This window comes from Vidua chalybeata, chromosome Z (genome assembly GCF_026979565.1).
Source record: "Vidua chalybeata isolate OUT-0048 chromosome Z, bVidCha1 merged haplotype, whole genome shotgun sequence".
In the NCBI taxonomy this organism is placed as follows: domain Eukaryota; kingdom Metazoa; phylum Chordata; class Aves; order Passeriformes; family Viduidae; genus Vidua; species Vidua chalybeata.
In genome coordinates, this window is record NC_071570.1 from 23490324 (window position 1) to 23508674 (window position 18351).

Genomic DNA, 18351 nt, shown 5'->3' on the forward strand with positions numbered 1-18351 from the left:
GAGCAGGCCCAAGCTTAATAACAAAGGAAAAAAAAACTTTATTAAACTACTACTACTATGAAAGACACACTAAATTCAGGATGAAGAGCCTCTAAAACACTCCTCCTCTCCCCACCCAATTTCTAAAAAAAAACCCACCATGAAACATCACCCGCGATTCCTGATTAAGTTGTCACCCTTCAGATAATCAATACTCAGTCCATCAAGGGAGAGAGAAGTCTCTCTTGCACCATAGACCCCCCCCGCCAAGAAATACAGTTGCCACCTCCTGTGTTTCCCTGTCACACATGGCACCCGCCCGGAGAAAATCTGCCAGTGTGACACTCTCCATTCCATGTCACAGTGCTCTCACCACCGTGCATGGACAGACTGCTCATAGGGCTTCTCTAAGGATGCTTTGCCACGGATGCAAAGACACAACAGTTCAGCTTCTCATCTTGGGACTACAGTCCCCCTCTATTTTCTTCCTCCCCTGGGGCCAAGGGTCCAAGAACAGAGATCTTCTTCTTCCTGAAGACAGAGGGCATCACCACACCCTCCTCAGCTTTTCTCTGTTCTTGCCGTTCCTGTGTTGGTAGTTGCTGAAGCACATCTCTTGGCTCACCATTGCATTCCCCTAAAAATGCAGTCTCTGTTGCAGGAGATTTTGGTTTAGTTTATGGCTAACAAGAAAAGTCTAACTAAAAGCTACTCCATCATCTCCTCCTACCTAAAAATTTCTTCTTCTAACACCTCAGGTCCCAGAATGTCTCTCTTCTACTTTAAATCGAGGAGGAGTAATATTTTACAAAGCCTTCATTTCCCAGGATAGGGTTCAAAGTTCAGACTCCCCAGATGGCTGAAATCTCTGCCCAGAACTTAACTCCCATGCTGGGTACCTTCCCCCCTGCTTCTCCTCTGCTGGCAAATTCCAGGTACTGTTAAACTCTCTATCTCTTTCCCTCTGAGTGGGGGAACAAAGGTATGTCAATTTCTCTCCACCCTTCCATCCCAGCCCCTGGCCTACCTCTCCCAGGCTGCATGGCTTCCCCTCCCCCACACAGCCTGTGGCTGGGCAGGGGAGAGTCTGCACCAAAGAGACAGCTCCCCTGGGAGTTCTTGCTTTTAACCCCCTGTGTTCTCAGAGGTGTGTCCATGCCTTCAGTGGTCAGTCCAAATGCTAATATCCAACCCCGACCACTGATTGGTTTGACAACCAACTTCTTAAAAAATTCACTTCTGTGTCAAACCACATCAACTGTGAAGAAAGTAACTCCACTCCAGCCAAAGTCAGCACACACGTAGAGCAGCATAAAGTCATTGTGACCATGATAGAACCTATAAGCCTCCAAAAGAGGTCATTCTTAAATATGCTGTTTTTCAAGTTTATCTTTTCATTCATTACTTTTAAGTTCTTATGTATGCTGTTGGGACTTTTGGCAGTGTATAAAAAGTGTGCTGCACTACTTACTACAGTCCAAGGGAAAAACAGAAGCAGATGTGACTGATTGCTTGGTATGAACCTTCAGGTTTCCGTTTTTTTATTGTATTTCTGTGTCTGAATCTCTGTGTGAGTTGCTGCAAAATCAGTCAATAGGATATAAAAGAGGAAAGCTCTTCTTAGCATGTGAGCCAAATCTAGATTGTTTTTCCCTCCTACAAAGAAGATCTTACCTATGTTGTTGTGAGCAGCAATGTAATGGACAAGCAACTTGTTGTTCAATCCTTACAGGAAGATTAGCCTTTCTAAAGATAGTAATTTGATAGACGGAGAATGGACCCAGTCTGTGTTTCTACTCAGACTTTTCAAAGATTCTATATAGTGAAGCACATTTCCTATATGCTTTTATACACCAGATTTTGAGTAGTCTTCCTATGATTATATGTTTGATATATTTTATGATAAATCAAAATCTTAATTCTAACTCAAAATCAGATATAGGATTGTTCTGTAATCTATCAAGCAACAGTACTGCTCTGGCAACGGAATAAGAAGTCTGAATACCATAGTTAGGCTGAAGCCATTAATTCATATGAGAATCTCTGGAATAATTTGTCTCAGCATGACTGATGAAAGACATTGCCTTCTACTCTGCTCTCATGAGACCTCACTTGGAGTGCTGTGTTCAGTTCTGGGGTCCTCAGCAGTTAGAAAGACATGGACCTGTTAGAGCAGGTCCAGAAGAGGTACACAAAGATGACCAGAGGACTGGAGCACCTCTCTTACGAGGACAGGTGAGGACAGATTGAGAGGCTTTATTGTAGCCTTCCATTACTTAAGGCTTACAAAAAAGGCGGGAGAGGAACTTCTTTTACAGGCAGATAATGATACATTAAAGGGGCAATGGTTTTAAACTAAAAGAGGAGAGATTTAGATTAGATGAGACAGATATTATAAAGAAATTCTTGGCTTAGAGTGTGGCAAAGAAGGTTGTCCAAAGAAGTTGTGGATGCTGCATCCCTGGCAGTGTTCAAGACCATGTTTGATGGAGCTTTGAGTAACCTGGATTAATGGAAGGTATCACTGCCCATGGTGGGGGTAGTTGGATTAGAAGATCCTTAAGGTCCCTTCTGACCCAAACCATTCTACAATTCTGTGCAAGAATTATCCTTTATTTTAAAATACAGCACTTGCAAACTAGCAATGATTTATATCCATATACAGTGGCAACAAAGGATGCAGTTACAAAATATGTATCAGGAAAAAGTTGCCTAATTATTTGCATTATAAAACTAAAATGTCTGTCAGGTTTTACAGTCTTTGTCAAGTGTAATTGTTGTATTCCTATAATACAATTCTTCCTACACATTTTATATCATGATTTGTCTCCATTTAAAAGTTACTTGGTTTTATTATAATTGGAGGCAATATAATTATACAAGGAGTATAGCCCACAACTTGTCACATACATTGTATGATATGAGAATATTTGAATTATGTTATCTACATTTGTCTCTAGTTAACAACAGTTTTGCTCTTCAAGCATGTCACTATCCTGAAACAAAAGTGCATTGTTGTTGCAGTGGCATGTACAGGTTTACCTGGCTGTTCAGAATATATTAAGATTATTATTGCTGCACCTATGTTAAGAAGTCAGTTGGTTCCGCATACTAGACCTGAACTTTCTTCTTACAGATTATAACAGATGAATAAAATGTAGCCATTTACCTGGTAGTTCTGATGCAGGAAAGAGGGTTTTAATTGCTGGGATTGTGCAAGGATTGATATTGCTGTTGGATCCAAACCGCATTCTTCACCAACTTGTTGTGGTGTTTATGTTGGCAAAGTGCACCACTTATGCACACCCAAGAATTTACTATTAGCCTAATTGAAATCTTAATGGTTAAATGATTATTATAAATATAGTTAAAATTGTTATCTTTCTACTAGTTACTAGTATTTATCCCTTTTTCTCTGACATTATCCTTTTCCTTTTACTACTCTTATGTATACTAAGTTGAATGGCTCCTGTTAGAGTTAGAGAGGGTTACAGCAATTTGCCACTATCACAGGCGTTATGTGTGAACAGTGTATGGTGGTAAGGCTGGCACAGTATGTCCACTTGCAGCTATTTTTGTGTTCTAGCACAGTCTATACCTTGTCTGTTATTCACTGGTTTCCATTTCCATAGTTTGTCTGAATTTGTTTTATGTGGTCTGTTTTTGCCAGAATGGATACTTCTTGAATACTGTTATGCCAGCTCAGGGGTCTCTTTGCTACAGTGTTGATCTAGGGTCACGGATTGTTTACCCTGTACAGAATAGCTATTTGACATTAACGTCTGTTAGAGCAATGCCTCATCATTTTAATTATAGGTTTCATACCACACAATCATAGAAAGCTAAGATAAAATATAAACGGATTAAGTAACATTTATCTAATTGTTCATTAATCTCTGCTAGAACAAAACTCTTAGAAAGAGAAGCCTAGACAAAGAGAGCCTGACAAGCCCAACTCCTGAGGTCTTGCAGATTTAGTATGTACCCTTTGACATGTTCCTAACAGTGGCAATACTGTATTTCTTGGACTATAGGTCTGCTGTACTTCATCAGAATTTTAGAAATTTGTAATTAATGTTTCCTTAATTGTCTAAATTGCAGATCCTGAGAATAAAATTTATAGAATTGCACCTTTGTTTTCATTTGCTATATTCCCTGGCTTGCAGGGTTTTCTGTAGCTGTGCATTGTGTGTGCTTTTATTGCTTTGCTTCCACGTGGAAAATGGTCCTAGACTGAGTGTTGAGGATCTCAGTTCATTTTTATGACTAATAAATGCTTCTGTATTATAATTAAATAGCTGTATCATATTTTATTGTGACAGTCTAAGGGTGTATGGCACTTCCTTTTCTTCCCTTTGCTTAGGATATATCACCTCCAGAATCTGGCTATGGTAAGGCCTTCCCTCAGTGTTAGACGAAGGATTTTTTCTCTTTAGTTTCTGTGAAGCTCTCTATTAGCTTAAGGACCACAGAATTATCCTAAAAACTTAACAGAGTTTGAGGATATTGTTCTGACATGAAAGAATTTCTTGGTTTGGAGGTTTTCTAAGATTGAACACTCATACATAGTAGTCAGTGGATTGGATATTCATGTAGAATCTGGTCATAGGTGCAGATGGAAATAAATTATTTCCAGTGTGTGCATGTGCACACTGAAAACTAAGGAAGGACAAGAAAAAGTTTGCTCTTTCTGTGTCATTATTTTTATTTTTCTCAATTTTTCAGAATGTCAGTATCTTTGAAGAGACAGAAGTGTCTGTAAAAGTTGGGCTCAGTAACATTATATTAGAGTCTGCAGTGTAGGATAAGACATTGCAATTGATTTGCATGGTCATGCTGGGGCTTACTGCATGTAGAAATTAATTCTTTTCTGTTTTAACGTGTAAAAAAGTATAACGTATTTGTGCTACATGTGCTGTGGAGAAATAGAAGATAATTTCCTTATTTGAATTTATTTTCCTGTTTGCTGCAACTTTGTTTTAAAGGGTTGTGTTACCATGTGCAATGACCTTAAAACATTTAGGTCTGCTTTCTAAAAACATCATTTCTCAAAATTGCTTTCTAAAACATCATCTTATCCAGCTGCATTTTTAATTTCCAGATTGAATAATTTTGTTTAAATTAAATCTCTCTTTGCTAAGTTGCAATTATTATTGCATGTAATAATAATAATTTCATCTCACTTTTAAGGACACAGTCGAACTCTGTTGTGAAAGGTTTGCTGAATCATCTCCAGTGATCGGGTGTTCTAGAAAACCTGGTTGGTTTTTGGACCAAATAGAAGGGTGTGTTTATTTTGGAGTCAGACTGATTGATGTGTCCCATTGATACACTGATACAGAGTGCTATTATAAGCAGAAATAGGTGCTCTGTTACAATCAGTCCTTATTTAGAGTCTATGTGTGATATAGGGGTCTACAGATGATACATATGATAAACAGATATACCTTAACAAGGTAAAAGCAAACAAATATTTCATCTTCTATTCCACAGCAAATCTGTGACTAAATTTTCTTCAAAATTTGAAACATTCTCTAGGATTTGTATTGCTTCTGATATTCAATTCTACTTTTGCAAGTGAGAGTTGTTCTCCTTGCATTTTTTGTACAGTATATTTCCTCTAGACATGTCTATTTTTGCTGTCAACAATGATCTTATCCTTTCATTACTTTCCTTACTGACAGGTGATACCAAGATTTTTCTTTACTCTTGTGATAGAAATTACAGTGTCAGTCACTTGGTGATCATTTCCATGAACTGTTTCATTTGAGCCTACATCACACCATTTCCCTATGTTTGTCCTCTGCTGCATAGCACTGTTCACAGATGTAAAGATAGAGGCAACATACAGTCTGCTAGTGGTTATTGTGCTTATCATAAGATGAATGACCTCAAAGTGCACTAAGGGACACTTTGGTTAGACATTAAAAAATTTCTTCGCTGCAAAGGGTGATCAACAAGTGGAACAGGCAATGTGGGGATGTGATGGAGCCACCATCCCTGGAAATGCTCACAAAACTTCTAGACGTGGCACATGGGGAGGTGATTTAGGGATGAAGATGGCAGCGTTTAGCAATATTTTATTCGCACCTTAACAACTCAGTAAATCTTTCCTAAGGTTCTAAGATAAACAATATCCCTATGGTATCAGAAGGTATCACCATGATACCTTGGCTTGAGAGAACGGATTAACCAGAACCTGCACAGTACCTCAATATATACATAGGTTATTGCAATGCAAAGATAACTGATTTTAACTTTCAAAAAAAAAGCTTAATAGATTAAATGTCTGTTTGACCATTAGTCCCTAAAAGAACTATTTTGCTTTGTTTTCAGCAGACTTCAATTAATTTCTTTTGGATTAGCTTCAAGGTTTTTTGCAGCTGATCTTGAGGCTTTTGAAATATTCAAAATAAAATGGAAAGTGTTTAAGTAGCTTAAAGAGAGGTAAGAGGGAATAAGGTAGTATGAGGTTGAGGTTTATGAAACATTTCAGATTTTGAAACTTAAGTTTGGAGGTTCTGGCAGTCTTGGCAGGGGAAAGGAGAAATTGTTGTATCCATAGTTATCAGAGCAAAAGTTCTGACTTTGGTTGTTGGTGGGGTACTATTGTGTTCTCAATTATTTAGACGTAATGCTTTTCTGAAGGTAAAGAAGAATTTATAATTTCTGGGTCTGTTGTTTACTAATTAAGTAATGTTACATAAGTTTTCATAATTAAAAAAAAAACAACAGTAACTTGCCTTGACTTTTTCTCTATATTAATTTTAAAATAAATATTGTATACATAAAGGGGAAGAAAAGCCTGACTTCAGGTTTTTGCATACGTGTCTTGATCATCAGTTTATTGCATAAAACTGATAGGTGCTGCATCCACCTCTTCTGTTTCTGTACAAAAGTGTCTGGGGTTTTGTTGTTTGGTTGTTGTGGTTTTTTTTAAACTTGTTTAGTTACGTGCTGTATAAATTGTTATTGCCTGTAGATTACAAGAAATGTTACAGAATTTTATGCTTAAATAAGAAAATGGTTGGGTAAGCTGACTGATTTTTACTTGTTATCATGCTTGTCAACATACAAAGATCCAGTCTTTGAAATAATTAATTATATTTGCTTCATAATTTTGAAATACGTAGAGTTAAATATCAAATTTAGTTTGTGGGAACAAATACAGATTCAAAAATTATAAGTAGCTTATAACACATGAAGAATAATGATTCAAAATAAGTAAATAAGAACATGAAAGACATGATAGAAGGTTTCAGTAGCTGAGTAGTTTATCAGGGTGAAATGTTTAATGACATGTAAATGTTTCATACTTGATAATTATTTTTAAGATGTTACTGTTGCATTCTTTTAACTTCTCTAATATTTGTGATGGTTTTACAACTTGTAGTTCTGTTTGGCTTTATTTCTTAAAAGCTGTTTTTTATCATTACATGAATTCATGTCTAATTTTGAATTTGCCCTGTAAATATAACTGCATTTCCCAAAATACCAGCAGACTCAGATTTTCAAGCTTCAGTAAAGAGCTTCAGTGAATTTAAAAACAATAGACAACAGAGGATTCTTGAACACTGGACTCTGTTAGCTGATATTTGTATGAATTGTTTGTAACTTTGCAAACTATACATTATGCAAAAAAGATAGCATCTGACTTGAAATTGAAATTCTATTGTCAAATTAAAAAAAAATGTTGATGCAGGCGGAGCTTTGTAGATTACTTTGCAATATATTAATAATTAGATTAGCTATATGTACCTACCTTCAATTTTTGTTGTTCCTTTCTCTCTTCCTCTTTGTGTAAGACTGACAGTTTTTCTATAATGTTCAGTGAATACTTGGCTTACCATTGACACTTGAGTTTGTTATTTAAATCTTTGACTTGATTAGCTGTTATTCTCTGAGGAGACAAGGACTATTTGCCAACCTTATTTGATTTGATTTTAGTTTTTGTAAATAAATTTCTAGAGTTATAACATTACCCTCAGTTAAATGAAATACAAATAATGTATTTTCCTTTTCTTTTATTTTCTTTTCTTGAAGCCGATCAGCAACTTATCCTTACACAGAAACCCAGATGTACAGTCAAAACACTGGGGGAAATTATTTTGATACTCAAGGAAGTTCTGCACAGGTGACAACAGTGGTCTCGTCTCATAGCATGGTGGGCACTGGAGGGATTCAGATGGGCGTAACAGGAGGACAACTCATTAGCAGCTCAGGAGGGACCTATCTGATTGGCAATTCAATGGAAAATTCTGGTCATACAGTGACTCACACAACGCGGGCCTCCCCAGCGACAGTAAGTATTTCAGACTGATGCAAAGCCTTTGAAACTAGTCTCTTAGTCACTCAGAGGTTCTTGCAGACTGACACAGTTTTTGTGACAGAATGCATTGTGCTATTATGTTGTCAGAATAAGGACTACATAGTACTTTTTGTAAAAAAAGCACTATACATGTATAAGATCCAGGAGTAACAATACTGTGAAAACTTAATCATGAAGGCATACCTTTCCCTTGATAGCTTTTGAATAATTACATTTCATATGTTAAATTTAAACATTTTGTAATTTTTCTGAAATTACAAAATTACTTTTTCTGAAATTACTTTTTCTGAAGTAAGAAAAATACAGTGTTGTTGAGTGTGACTGTTAGATGTAAATGTTAAATAATGTAAGTTATAGATCAGTGTCTGTAACTTCCCTGCATTTAATCAGTTTGTTTGCCTGATATTAATATAGTTTTGCTAGCTTATTTAAAAAAATTTCCAATTGTTCATAATACTGAGTTATTAGTGAGTTATTATGTTTTAACACTTCATTCTTACTTATCTGTGGTATATCTCTAAATTGTGTTCAGATTAAAAGCTCTTGTGGGAATATCTGACAGTGCTATGGGAAGATGCATTCTGTTACAACAATGGTATAGAATATTGTGGTTACATAAACATGAGCATGGAGAACTTTACCTAAAATCTTACCCAATCAGCCTATATTTCAGTTAGGAAAATGGTTTATACTACGCTTACCTTTGCTGCCCTAAGGAGTACTTTTACCTCATGCCTCTGAGTATTCTTGTCTGCACGTAGAGATTTGGAAGTAATGGGAAAGAAAATTGTGAAACATAGGGTAGCAGCAGTTTAAAAATATAGAAAGCATCAGTAATAATACAGATTCATCAGTATTCAAAAAGGCAATTAAGTTAGGAGACTTAATTTTTAGAAACTAATGTAAAAGCCTTGGATAATTTAGATGATGTGAAAATTCTCTCCAATTTGAATCTTAAGATGATTGGTATGGATAAATACAATTTTTGGTGCCATGCAAGAAATTATTACTTTATCCAAAAAACCCATGCAGTATTATTTCTTGAAAACAAAAATTGTGAAGAGTCATAATTCATGAATAGTGTAGCTATCCCACCTGAACATAGTGGTGGGATAGTAGAAGCTTCCATAGCAACATAGAAGCTTTCATAGCAACAGAGAATTTTATACTTGAGTTATAAAAAAGAGTGTATATTAACATTTGCCTGTATTTTGCATGACTTAATAGAAGAACAGAGTTTCTGAAAAAAGTGTCATTCCTCTTTCAGATTTCAGATGCTTAACTGACTGTGAAAACAATTGAGGCTTAAATGTATCCAGTAAACACAAATGAAGAGTAGTAGAGTTACTCTGAAGTATAAAATCCTAGAATTATATGAATGTCAGAACTCCACACCTTTAATTTTGCAAATTAAAAACCAGTTTGATTTTCTTCTTGAAAATTAAAAGTAGAATTTGCCAATAATGAATGAAAGATAAAGTTCATGGCTTCAGCAGCATTTTTCTCTTTCTCTATGTGTCAGTAAAATAGCCTGTTTTAGTTGCTCAAAATAAATTCTATACTGCTGTATCAAGCCACTGTTAAGATAGGGAAAAATACTGCTAGTTAAACAACAATAATTAAATTGCATCTTGGCACTAAAATAATTTCCTCTGTTTTTTAGGGTGTTATTTCTTCTGCATAATATAGTTCTCTAAGAATGATACATTAGAGTACATCAGAAGTACATTTCTTGCTAAGGAAGTGGGACATAACATGATTTTAGAAAATAATTTTAAGCTAAGTGTGTTTCAGCTGAAACATACAAGGATTAATTGAAACACTAAAGGTTCAGTTTAAGCTCACTTGAAAGCACCGTGTCTGTTTTAATTTTACTAGGGAGCATAACTAAACTGAATTGAAAAGAACAATGTAATACTTTAATTGAATTGTATCTTTGATAGAGCTTGTTTCACTTGTGATCCTCATTTGATCTTTACCATCATAACTTTTTTCATTCTTGTGTAGAGGATATATTGGAGTGATCAAAATAACCTGTATCCAGACTGTTTTGCTAGAATAATATGCAGAAAATTTTTCCCAGTTTTTAATTAGTTTGGAGAATTTTCATATAGAGAAAAAGGATATAGAAATTAATAAGAATTTATTTTTTAATATATGTGATCATCACAAGTTCTCTTTATTTTGCCATAGAGGTACTAGTTCTGTTTACTCTTTTCAGCTGATAACTTCACTTGTTTTGTCATTTATCACCTTCACTGATCAAATCATTACATTATGTAATAAGGAAATTATTGTATGAATGATGTTAACTCTTTCTGATACATCTAGCTTAAGTTAAAAGAAAGAAAGAAACAAGAGCTCAGGTTAAAAGTCAAATGTAAAAAGTAGGTAAATTTTATTAAATGTCTTTTAGATAAATTAAATTAAAAATCTAATTTACTCTTAAGCAGGTAAGCTATTTGTTTTATGCAGAATTCAATAAAAGACTTTTAAACTTAATTTTATTTTCACTTTTTTCTTTATGATTTAATGTAATTCTGAGTTCTGCTTCAGAATTTTAATAAAGAGCTAATATTTTTGTTGTAATATTTAATTTGTTTTAATTTTCTGTCAAACATTAATACAAGAAAGCTGTACTTACTAAGCTACAGCATGCAGTAGCACTGCTTTTATAGCCAAAATATCAAGATTTATGCTCTCTCAAAACTATTCCAACATATATACAGTAAAGGTTTATGTTGGTATGCATGAATAACATTTGTTAGCTTTTTCTTTACTTTTTTCTTTTCCATTGATTTCACTGCTTCTTCCAATTATATCCCTTGCTGGCCTATTAAACTACTTTCTCTACATGCTAAAAAAGCTTTTTTCACAAAACCAGAAAGGCATTCAGATTATAAGGACTTCTATATAAGATGCTCAGTAGATAAGCAGATTTACAAAAATATCATTTTCATGTGAGTATGTTTGTGGATTGGTCAAGAACGTATGTGACTGCATTGAAGAAGAACTGATTTGGCCTAGCTGGATGTCTATTTGAAATGAATTTGCATGTTGAAACCAGTATGAAAGAGTCATCCATTTGGTTTACTGGCAGCTCTCATTAAATAAGGAACATTTAGGAACTCTCCAAAAAATTAGATTGATTGCCCTGTTAATAATGAAATATAAATCACCTTCCATTTTTTCCCCCATATGTAAACACCTAAAGATTGTTGTTGTGATGAAAAAAGGAAATCTAATCACCATATTTCGTAATATCACAAGGTTAAAAAATTCTTACAGTTTCTAGTAATATATGTGTTGTTATGCTTATCAGTCAGTGAGAGCCTCCCATCTATTAGTCTTGTTTTCTAACATGCTTTATGACTGATACTCAATTTACAGTTGTCATTCAGCCGTCACCACCAACCATAGGAGGTCTCCACTCATGCTGTTACAGAGATTCATCCTATTTCAGTGCAAATCTAAATCTGCATGAAAATAAAATCCAAGATTAATATGTATATAATGTATCACCACAAACGATTAATTCTGCTAGTAAACACAACGTGTAAAGGAATAACTTTAAAGGAAGGATGGTACCTGCTGAAAATATGTTGTAATTATTGGAGAGAAAACAACAAGAAGTAAGAAGGCCCAATGTAAATACCATATCCTGATAATATCATATCCTTCTAGTGGAAGTATTATAACTATTTCAGAAAAACTAGCAAATCTTACATAAGGGCATAAAGGTTATAATTTGGATTTAAGTTTGAGGTGAGATTTTATTTATTAATTTCCTTCTCTCTACAGGAGCTTTTTCCTCCTCCATTTCTTAACTTTTCTGGTAATTTTGATGTAGCTAAATCCATTTTAACATAAAATAAAACATTTCTGATCAAATCAAAGATGCACAGATTTTCATGCAAAAAGGATTATTTGATCATTTTGTCTGACTTCATATACAGGCAAGATATTTACTTATCATTTCTGCAACTGAGTATAGTGACTTCTTTTGTGAAAAAAAGGTATCAGGTGGATTTTGTGCCTTGATAAATCTCCTGCTTTGACTTCTGCTTCAGACTATGGAGCATCATGGCTTCTCCCCCTCTCTTCCAGAGGTTTCAGTGTAGCAATGTCACCAAAATAAATTATGTATTTCTCTGTCCCTTTGAGTACCTTGCTGCTACACTGTAAAGTCTTGCACTGAGACTGTGCGATCTTCTCAAGACAAGGAATGTGGGGGGAAAGGGAGAATGATTGCTACTAAGGTCAGCCACACCTACCCCGACTAGATTCTGGCTTCATCTGTCTATGCTCTTTGCTTCTCCTCTGATACAGGCTGGCCTCATTGGCTTTTAGTGTGTTTTCTGCATAAAAGCCCTGTAGCAATTATACAACAAATTTTGGCAATTTAATGTTGATTTCTGGTATTTTTTTTATCAAAAACTGAGTAGTTGGAAACTCGGTTTATTCCAATGTAGTATTCCAGTTTCTGATTTTAAAAGATTTTAAGAAACACAATTTTTTCATCATAAGATATCAAAAATAGGTATCTTTCAGTCCATGGGGAGAATTTGTGTTAACTCTTTTTTTTTTGAAAATGCATAATAAACTGGATGCCAGGAGACTTGCCATGATGATGTTCTCAAAACAGTCTGGTTATCAATGGCATAGATGCATCACCTTTCTAAAGGACTACAGATTTTCTTTGTTTTTGATTAAATACACATTTGTCCTAATATGGCCACCCTCTCTTTCTAAGGCTGTCATGCCATAAATGTTTTCAAATTTGATTTTAATAGTAATCTGAGTTGAATTTTCTTTTTAGTTTCTATGTTTTGGTTCTCTGGTGTGAATAACTCTGATGTATTTACATGTGTTTTTCAGTGTTAGGTGGAATGTATATATTTTAAAAGTCTTTATGACAGTCTTGACGACAGATTTTTACATGGGATTTTTTTGGTTTGTTTTCCAAATGGGGAGAAAATGACCACAGAGAAAAAGGTTTAGAATATGTTTAAAGATGTATATAAGAGACACTAGGTATACAAATAACTGGATGATCTGGGGAAAAGATGGTAAAGATGCCCTATGCTGGACAACTTCTAGCAAAGAAGATAAACATAGAATCATAGATTGTTAAGAGTTGGAAGGGACATTAAAAATCATCTAGTCCAATGTCTGCCACGGACAGGGACACCTCCCTCTAGACAAGGTTGCTCAAGACCTTATCCAGCCTGGCCTTGAACACCGCTGGGGTGGGGCAGCCACATCTTCTCTTGGCAGTCCATTCCAGTGTCTCACCACCCTCACAGTAAAGAATTTCTTCCTAATATCCAATCTTTCTTTCTCCCCTTTTGGTTTGTACCCATTACTCCTTGTTCTATCACTGCAGTTCCTGATTAAGGGTCTCCACCTTTGCTGCAGGACCCCTTCAGATCCTGGAAGTTGCTGTGAAGTCTCTACATAACTTTCTCTTCTCCAGGCAGAACAGACCCAACTTCCTCAGTCTGTCCTCATAAGAAAAGTGCTCCAGTCCTGTTATCAACCTCATGCCCTTCTCTGGACTTGCTCCAACAGGTCCATGTTCCTCCTGTGCTGGGACCCCAGAGCTGATGTAGCACTGCAGGTGGGGTCTCAGCAGAGCAGAGGGGCAGAATCCCCTCCCTGGCCCTGCTGCTTTGGATGCAGCCCAGGACACATTTGGCCTTCTGGGCTGTGAATGTACATTACCAGCTGTTGTTGAGGTTTTCCTCAGCCATCACCCCCAAATCTTTCTCTGCAGGGCTGCTTTCAATCACTTCTCCACCCAATCTGTAGCCTGGGATTGCCATGACCCAAATGTAGGACCTTTCACTTGACATTATTGAATTTCATGAGATTTGCATCAGCCCGCCTGAATTGTGTCAAGGTCCCTTGGCACTTGGGCAGTAACATTACATTTGAAAATTTGGGAAGGAAAAGGTAATTGGATTTAACTCAAAGAATTTTTTATTTTTCCAGTCTGTGACTGCGAGGTGTGCTTTTTCTCTCAAACGACTCCATATGTTCTTTTAGAATTACTAGAGAACATGCTGTATTCATTAGCCAGGATGCATGCCTTATGTACCTGTAGACTACTGGTAGTGTGCATTTGCAGCAGGTGTTTTGACCCATATCTGTTATGTATATTAAACTTCCATATTTATAATTTAATTAGGGGAGTTTTTGGGAATAAAAAAGCCCTTCTTTTTCTTAGTTTTAAAGGCTTATCAGCATTCTTTTAAGGTCAACTTTATGTAAAATATTGCACTAATTTTGCATATTTTTCTTTTTTCTTCTTTTTCTGCATATTTACATTTCTTTCATTCTACAGACTTAAAGAAGTATCTTTCTGTTTGTCTTCATAGTATTTCAATATTTTGAACAAAATTTCACAGAACCTGTTTGCAGGTGTTGCTACAGTTTTTTCTGTTGACTGGAATGCAGATCTTTTAAGTCTCCTAGCTGTACGGGCTAGGTTGGAGTTCTGCTCGTGTGGTCAATATAATTTCATTTTCAAGCTTGTTTCTTGTGGGCAAGCTTGAAAATGAAATGTCTGCCTAACACAGACAAGCTTGCAAACAAACCTCTGGCATAGGTTTTAGAAAACAATATAGCATACATGAATACTCTGTCCTGAAATAGCACTGAAAGCCAACATGAACCATGTATGTTTGTGGCATCCTAAAAGACTGAAATTGTCACATTTTCAAAAGGCTTGTGTCCATTGATCCTGTATTTTCAGATTCTTTCTGCCTTATTTAGGTAGCACAATTACCACAAGTACCCAGGACTTAGCTAGCTGTACCACCAAATCAGTCTTTCTTGTATACATATGATGAATTAGTAATTCCTTCATAATGGAGGATTGTGATGATAGCTGCTTTAGAATTTCTCTTCCTTTAAAGCCTGAAAGGGTGAACCTTTGGAAGTGGATAAAGGGCATTGTGAATGAGAGGTGCCTGTGGAAAAAGAGACAGTAGCAATCTTTTTTCAACATGTTGTGACAATATATTGAAAACTAAGATACCACCTGCCTGCCCTGCTGCTGGTGGAGAGTGATTTGCAAATGCAAACAGATGCAAACAAAAAAAAAACAACTGTAGGCTACCCAGATTATTCACTAAACCTCAGGACTTCAATTTCTGCACATTGTTCGCTTTTTTTTGAACTCCTCAGAGCAACTTACAATAAACATTTTGTACTAATTGTTAAATTGTTAGTTGATCATGGAAATTGTTAGTTGAATCATATGGAAAAGCATTATTTCTTTCTTCTTCCTAAGGGGAAGGGAGTTTTTTGCAAAGTGGGTTTGGGATAGGTGTTTGCAATGTCTGTGCTATATGCATCTTAGATTATTATGTGTAATTTGTTTATCTAGTAACATGTTCATGAATACTGAGACATAACCTAGCAAAAACAGTCAATAACTTCCAAATCAGTAGATCATGTAAGGATTACATTATAGATGCACATACTGGGATCAAACATCTTAAGTTTTTAACCCCAGGAGAATATCCTTATTCCTTAATGACTGTATCAGAGTATAAGGCAGTGTTTTAGCTCACTAACAAAGTAAATAGAAGAAATTCACAATCATTTTCTCATCTATAATGCTCTTAATTTAGTGACTGCCTATGTTTGTAACTGTACAAACTGATTAGTGTTCCTACATGTAGTGTAACATTTAACATAGTTTAGTTGGAATTGCAGTGGGAGTGATAGTGTACATGTCAGTTATCAGAACTTTTAAATAAATGTTTTTAGTCTTATTAAGACAAAAAAGGGGGAATGTATGACTGATCACATATTCAAATAAGTGAAATTCTTCTTATTTAATATATCAGATAAATATGTAGGAAGTTGTGCCTTGAATCTCTCACAGCTTACTGTTAAAAATTGAAGGGTATCAGTTTCCTTTTGTATTTACACAGAATATAATTTTAAATGTTAAAATTACTTTCATCTTTACACAAAATATCATAATAATATGCACTGTATTACCTGTGTAGTTATTCTGTGTTTGTGTTTAAGTGCTATTTGAATAGAGACATAATGTACAGTTTTTCTACAGCCTAAATAAAAGTCCCTGACCAGAGCTTAGAACCTAAAAGCTTGAAGGAATAGATCCTTCATTTAGGAACAGATCTGTCACTTACAGAACTTTTTACTCAGATGGCTTCTATTTCCTGTACATTGGTGTTACACAGAGCCTCCTGAAAACCCAAACCCTTGGAATAACAGAGTAGAAGAAAATAAAATATTTCAACTGTGGGCGACCTACAAGAATAATTTAGCCCAACTGCTTCACTTCAGGGCCAACCCAAAGGTAAAGCAGGCTCTTAAGGGCTGTGTCCAAATGCCTCTTACACAGTGATAGGCTCAGGGCATCATCAGGCTTGACCACCCTCTCTATAAAGAAATGCTTCCTAATGGCAAGTCTGAACCTCCCTGGCCCAGCTTTGAACCATTCCCACTCATCCTGTCACTGGATCCCAGGGAGAAGAGATCAGCACCTCCCTCTCCACTTCCCCTCCTCAGGAAGCTGTAGAGAACAAGGAGGTTGCCCCTCAGCCTCCTTTACTCCAAACTAGACAAGCCCAAAGCCCTTAGCAGCTCCTCACAGGCCATGGTGTCCAGTCCTTCCACCACCTGTCTTGTCCTCCAGACACCTTTGAGGACCTTCCCATGGTTCTGAAATGGTGGAGCCCAGAGCTGCACCCAGCACTCGAGGGGAGGCCCTGCCCTAACACTGGACACAGTGGGATGGTCACCTCTTTAGAGTGCCGAGGTTGCTGCAGTCACTTTGGGTTTGCTGCACTCAGGATGGGTTTGCTGCACTCCCTGTGGGTTTGCTGCACTCAATATGGGTTTGCTGCACTCACTATGGGTTTGCTGCAGCCAGGATGGGTTTGCTGCAGTCACTTTGGGTTTGCTGCACTCAGGATGGGGTTTGCTGCACTCAGGATGGGGTTTGCTGCAGTCACTTTGGGTTTGCTGCACTCAGGATGGGTTTGCTGCACTCCCTGTGGGTTTGCTGCACTCCCTGTGGGTTTGCTGCACTCAATATGGGTTTGCTGCACTCACTATGGGTTTGCTGCAGCCAGGATGGGTTTGCTGCAGTCACTTTGGGTTTGCTGCACTCAGGATGGGGTTTGCTGCACTCAGGATGGGGTTTGCTGCCCTCCTGGCTGCCAGGGCACACTGCTGGCTGCCACAGAGCCTGCTGCCAACCAGCACCCCCAGAGCCCTCTCTGCAACCCCAGAGCTGCCCCTCTCCCAGTTTAGACTTGTGTCTGGCATTTCTCTATCCCAGGTGCAGAATCTGGCATTTTGACTTGTCATTTTCATGTCACTGATGATTGCCCAGTGCTTCACTCTATACAGATCCCTCTCTCTGCAAGGGCTTTTGTCACTCAGGAGAGTCAACAGCACCTCCCAGTTTGATAACACCAGCAAACTTAACTAATGATGCATTCAACTCCTGTATCCAGATCATGGTTAAAAATGAACAGAACTTGCCCTAGAACTGAGCCCTGTAGGGCACCAGTAGAGTAAAACAAGTAGCAGACATAAGTTTTTAGAAAGGGCAAGTGAATCACTTAGTGTCTAAGAAATCTGTATTCAAATCAATTATATTTTATGCTAAACAATAGTTAAAGAAGTAATTTTACAATCTATATGCAACGAGGATTTCTGGGATTGTAGAGACATCTATCAGATAAAGGAGAAAGTTCCTTTTATCAAAATATCATCTAAAACTGGTGAACAAAATAATTAGTAGTGAAAATAATTTCTCTTTAAGCTTGTCCTAGTAGAATATATGGAGACTCATTTTAAATATAGATCCCATTTCTGAGCTTGGAAAAGTAATTAACATGTTTTAGGGGTAACCAGTGTTGCTTGCCTTATGTGATGCACTAAAAGTGAACACAGATTCTTTGCCTTCAGTGGCCATGCACATGACATCTACTAATAGAAACTCCAGCAACAAAAATCTCCCAAATGATGAAAAGCCCAACAGTTACCCC

At 36.6% G+C, this 18351-nt stretch overlaps 1 protein-coding gene across 4 annotated transcripts in view; it reads left to right on the forward strand.

The window, feature by feature from the left end:
* RFX3 (regulatory factor X3) overlaps window positions 1–18351 on the forward strand; it is a 105567-nt gene that overhangs the window by 61453 nt on the left and 25763 nt on the right. For all 4 annotated transcript variants that reach the window (XM_053932589.1, XM_053932592.1, XM_053932590.1 and 1 more), the window contains one exon: window positions 8023–8281. In XM_053932589.1, the coding sequence (XP_053788564.1) occupies window positions 8023–8281 (259 nt within the window). The remainder of the gene's footprint in view (window positions 1–8022; window positions 8282–18351) is intronic.